General features: G+C 32.2%; 1 protein-coding gene across 2 annotated transcripts; it reads left to right on the forward strand.

The window, feature by feature from the left end:
- Nucleotides 1–2,004: 2,004 nt before the first annotated feature.
- LOC114381087 (uncharacterized protein At4g08330, chloroplastic-like) lies at nucleotides 2,005–4,818 on the forward strand. 2 transcript variants are annotated; one of them, XM_028340270.1, is made up of 3 exons: nucleotides 2,005–2,524; nucleotides 4,219–4,310; nucleotides 4,500–4,818. In XM_028340270.1, exons 1-3 carry the CDS (start codon nucleotides 2,445–2,447, stop codon nucleotides 4,613–4,615), a joined length of 288 nt encoding a protein of 95 aa, XP_028196071.1. In that variant the 5' UTR covers nucleotides 2,005–2,444; the 3' UTR covers nucleotides 4,616–4,818. The 2 variants fall into 2 exon arrangements, with proteins under 2 accessions (XP_028196071.1, XP_028196070.1); XM_028340269.1 differs by having other exon boundaries at nucleotides 2,025–2,524; nucleotides 4,219–4,818.
- Nucleotides 4,819–5,369: the final 551 nt, after the last annotated feature.

Here is a 5,369-nt window from a genome sequence, read left to right on the forward strand (position 1 = left end):
TCACTAATTATGTAAGACCTTTTAGAGATTATGATTAATGTTTAACAATGTACATATTATATTATATGACAATTCCAGTCTTCTAAAAATATATAGATATGATATATCTTGAAATATATAAAAGTTCATAAAAATTAAAAATATATAGTTGCAATTACGAAAATCTAAATTAAGAATATGTTTTTTGATGGGCATTACTAAAAACAAAGTACAAACTTGTTGGGATTCCTCCTTAATTGGAGAGGTTCTAGAAAATTTCAGAGCTTTTTAAAATAATGTAGAATTTTCTAGAACGTCCTAGAGAACTGTAGAGTAGTGTATAACTCTCTAGAAGCTTGTGGAAAAATGTAAAAACCTCTGGAATATTCTGGAGATGTATGGAACCTTCTGGAACCTTATGGAAGAGTATGAAAGGATATGGAAAGGCATAGAAGAGTGTAGAAACTCATAGAATGTATGGATCATTCTAGAAAATTAATCTTCACCCTAGGATACAAGTAATCTCCACCCTAGGATACAAGTAATCTCCACCATTCATTGTGGAGGTGGAGTAATATAAATAAGGATATGAGCCTTCATTCCTAATCATCTAAGACAAAAGTGAATCTACTTCTTAGAGTGAGAAAACTAAAAAGTTAGAGAGCATCTTTGAGAGAAGATAAATTTGGGAAGTTTCTATGCTCAAACTTGAGTGAGCCACCGTAGAGTGAGTCAATTTTGTAAACACATCCTTGTAATCCTACTATTCTTTTGTAAGGTGGAAGAATCTCCATATTGGAGAAATTATAATTGTGTGCTCCCATTACTACCTTTAGTTACTAAGTGTCTATTTTAACTTCACGAAGTGGAAAAACTCAAGTTTTCCCAACAAAACTATAAATAATTGTAATAACAAATCACTTACTATGGTCTACAAATAGAAAATAATATCATAAATTATTTTCTATTTTTTGCTTCATTAGGAGACAAGACAATCCTTTTATGTTTCTATATCATATATGTTTCCTTGTCAATTATGTAACTATATAAGTTATCCATTGAAATAAATGGAACAAAAGAGAATTGAATTGCGTTAGAGAAACTTTAAATGTTTTTTTTTCAAAGATGAAATCTTTTTAAAAATACTAAGTTATAACACATAAAACAACTTAAACTAAAAATTATATCAGAAATTCAGAATATTTTCTTAATAAGATATTTTGGTTTTTGCTTTGTCTCTAAGTTTCAAAAATTGCTCGTCATATTTAATTAAGTTCTTAATTATATTTTTTTAATTGAGTCCTTGGGATTTCTAAAATTATCACATATTTCATTTGTGACAGTTTTAAGCTTTCAAAAGTAACCTCAAAGATTTACTTTTTAATTTAGGATTACGAATTATATTATTAATGATTTTTTTTCATAAAAATATGAAATGACAATACATAAATGATTATGAGGATAAAAAAATGATAATAAAAACAAAATTTTTTAGGTTTTTAAAAATTTAAAATTATATATATAACTATTATATATAAATATAAAATTAATATTATTTGAATAAGAAAAATTTATATTCACATATTAAAATAATAATTGATAATAATAAAACATTAAAATAGAAGTGATATATATATATATATATATATATATATATATATATATATATATATATATATATATATATTGATAAAATCGATCAGATCAGATCTATACAATTGAGATCTGATACCTAATCGACTGAGTTAGGTTGAGTCATCTTACATCAATTGTATAATTGATCCAATAATTACTTGTCATTAGGTCCTAATTAGACGGATCGGTCAGCCAAATCGGATTTCACTCATTACCACCAAAAATATTGCGGACATAATTCAAAACCCTTATATTTTCTTCTAACCGTTATAATCAGTTCTAAAGCGGACATTAACACCAATAAAATAAAAATTAGAAACATGTAAAATCCAAAATCAAAACAAAAACAGCAAGTACGGCTTAATCGTATAACTCCGCAACAGGATCTTCGTTTACCCCCCCACCGAGTCACCGACGGATTTAAAAACAAAAACCAATTCACAGTTTCCCACAGCAATAATAACAACAAATTAACAATCAGAATTCGAAACAGAACCATCGAATAATAAAAAAGGAAAACTAAAATTCCAAAAACGCCACTTTCATTCAGCTAAGCTTCGTCTCCACCATCATCATCATCTTCTTTTTCTTCTCTACCTTTGGATCCTTTCACTTTGGCGTGACCGAACCATTCCACTCCCTCGCAAAACGGTGTCGTGTCGATCGCGTTCGGTTCGGTCAAACTCGCGCGTCCCGAATCCTCCGGAACACGCTCTGTCCCAATTCCCTATAATTCACTTCTCTCTCTCTCTCGCTTAACCTCTCCTCCACGGTGGCTCTTCCGCATTCTGCCACCGCCTCCGCCGTCGCCGATAATCACTAATCAATAGATGGATGATTCGGCGTTCAAACGAGACGGTCACTTTAACCGAACTTACTCCTGCTCTTCTCAGAGAGATGTCCGTTACAGGTTCGCTTTCGTTGAATTCGTAGATTCTTTTTATTAGGTTAAATAATTCTTTAGTAGTTCTTTTTCGATAAATCGCAATCGATTTATGGTCGTGAATCGTGATAATGATATTTTTCTAAAATTCTCTTTTTATGTATATGAAGATGAAGATTCATTGTTAATTTGTGATTACTAAACTAGCATGATAGTATTAATAACTTGCATTATTAAAGGTATTTTTTTTTTTATTAATTTCAAGAGGGGAATTTGAGATTTGTAATAGAGCATTAGATTGGGTACTCTTAGTCACTTTCAAGAGTAGGAAATGTTTGATCATTTGGTGTGGAAAATTAAGATTGAAAGGTACCCTCAGTGATCACAATTTGCATCTGGTAACGACTGTGTGAGAGATAGTTTGTCTTTTTCCCCTTCTCAAGAAAAGAGACGTGTCTGTTTTTCTTCCTTATTAAGCAATGTTTTGAAAAACGGTCCGCAATGGTAATTTCGGCCATATTTGGTGCAAAGTTGTCCACAATTTTTTGTAATATTAAGGATTGTGGCGACTGCAATTTAAAACCTTGCTGATTAAATTTTCTGCATATTAGTTTCTTCAGAAACTGCATACACTACTGAGAAGCTCTTCTTGAATAGTAGTGTATATGACATGTTACTCTTGAAAGTGGTTGGAATTAGAGTTGTTTCTCCGATATCTGGAGAGTTGTGGACCGTTTGAAAATTGGAATAGTTTGGAGTATAACCTTTTCTTTGAGCTGTAACCGGATATGTTGAGGGTTTAAGATGGTATTTGATTGACATTGATGATCCCCTTTCCATGGGAAAATAATGGGTTCTTTGCTCTCAATCCCATGACATTTAAAGACAAATACTCTGAAGCTTCTTTTAGGTTAGTAAGTAATGGATTAACACTTTGAAATAGAAAAACAGAGAAGAAGAAAAAGGGGTAGATGCAGTTTGCCTTTGTTATATGAAGTTTACCATGTGTTGGGTCATGTAGCACATGCTTGATTCCTCCTTAAGCAATATCTTGGGTTCAATTCTTGTATACGGAATTAATCCTTGTCACGAGAGTTAGCTTTATCATGCTTTGGATGTTCCTAATTCAAACAAGATTGGTTTCTGAGAAAAATACCTATGGATGGTCTAGAAAATAAAAAATGGTTTGAATGATGGTAAATAATTGTATTGTGATTTTCATGGAATATATCTTTATAAAAAATGGTAGGAACATGAATGTTATTGTAAATTATGATCATATATTTCCTTGAATAGCTTGCTCAAGTTCTGGCAACGAAACACGTTAAATAGAAAAGTAATTGGTTAGCTTCACTTGTAAGTTATAAGCCTTTTTAGTGATTTCTTTTACTAATTTTCCAAGACTTGATTGATAGTAAGTGCTGTCATTTGAGCTTGAGGAACTTAAAATTGGAAGGAAAAAGGTCCAATCCAGTTCCCTTGTAAACAAGCCGTGGCCTTATCAGAAGCATATACATATATTTAACATGATATGTTGTGAACTTGTGATAATAACCAACCATGTCTTCCAAATGCATTCTTTACCATCAGTCATTATAATTGTTTATGTCAATACATTGAAGACTAAGCTTGTTATTCTGAGTATGATTTACATGTGATGAATCCAAGTTCTTTATTTTTATTGTTGCAATTATAATACCTTTTCTTTATATATTTGGCAGCTGTGGCACTTGTGGTTATGAGCTGAACCTGTCCTCCTCGAACCGGAACACTGCATCCATTGGATCTAAATATGGGAAGTCCATAAAGCGAGGTATTATATCATTCTTCAGCATTGATCTTAGCAGATTTACCCAGGTTGATGAAATTCAGTGTGTGCCCCATTTTGATAAGCACTCATGGGGTTTGTTTCGCCGAAGAACCAAGCTTCTTTGTCGCAAATGTGGCAACCATATTGGAAATGCATACAATGGTTACACTTCGTCCTTTCCTCTTGTGACAGACGGAGCTGAATCATCTCCTAGCTCCAAAGTGGTCAGTCATACAAAATACGACATTCGCATTCGTGCCCTACAACCTTCATCTTCTGAAGAATCTGGAATCCCTGTGTATGCTTGAAATACCTGGTAAAAATAGTACTTCCTACACCGCCAAATCTGATGACAGGGTGGTTAGAACTTAGAAGTTCATTAATATATGCAGATGGTTTGGCAAGTTTTTGTGCTTTCCCTAATGAAAATGTGACTAATAATCGTGTGAAAGAGTTGTAAGAATTAAATTAAAAAGTATTGAAGGTATGGGATTTTATGAAGTTGACTAAACCGTCAAAACTTCCGAGGTAAAATATTATATTACTGGGAAGAAAAACAGAACCTAAGTGGAAAAGAAAAAAGGAAAATATTTTTAAATGAATTGTATGATTAGTGTGGTACGAAGGATGCTTCTTAACATCAGATTCACATTTAGTGACATTGACTTAATGGACAAGAAATATTGGTTAGTCATAAATGCCACATACAAAAGTTTGTGGGACAAGAGTTATGGACAAATTAGTAGTCTAATATCTTAGCCTAACATGGATAAGGACATCTTTCTTTTGTTTTTTTTTATCAGTAGAACAACTTTCTTTTGTGGAAGGTTTGTTTAAAGGTTTAGCTTGAGTTTTTATTTTTTTTGGAGAAAGAGGTATCGGGGTTGGGTTGTTTTCCGAATCTCATACTCTCGATGCACACTTTCGCATGACTGAACCCTCGAATTTGTCCGTGATAACACATAAGCTTTTATTAAGAATTAAAAAAAAATCCCACCTTAAATTTTAGGAATCACAGGACCAAACCTAGAAAATTATGTTCTTATTATCATTTTTTTTGTC

This window comes from Glycine soja, chromosome 13 (genome assembly GCF_004193775.1).
Source record: "Glycine soja cultivar W05 chromosome 13, ASM419377v2, whole genome shotgun sequence".
Taxonomy (NCBI): Eukaryota; Viridiplantae; Streptophyta; class Magnoliopsida; order Fabales; family Fabaceae; genus Glycine; species Glycine soja.

Coding starts and splice junctions, on each gene's coding strand:
- LOC114381087 (XM_028340269.1), top strand. CDS start 2,445: ATGGATGATTCGGCGTTCAAACGAGACGGTCACTTTAACCGAACTTAC. Junction 2,525..4,218: donor CAGAGAGATGTCCGTTACAG/GTTCGCTTTCGT, acceptor TATATTTGGCAG/CTGTGGCACTTGTGGTTATG.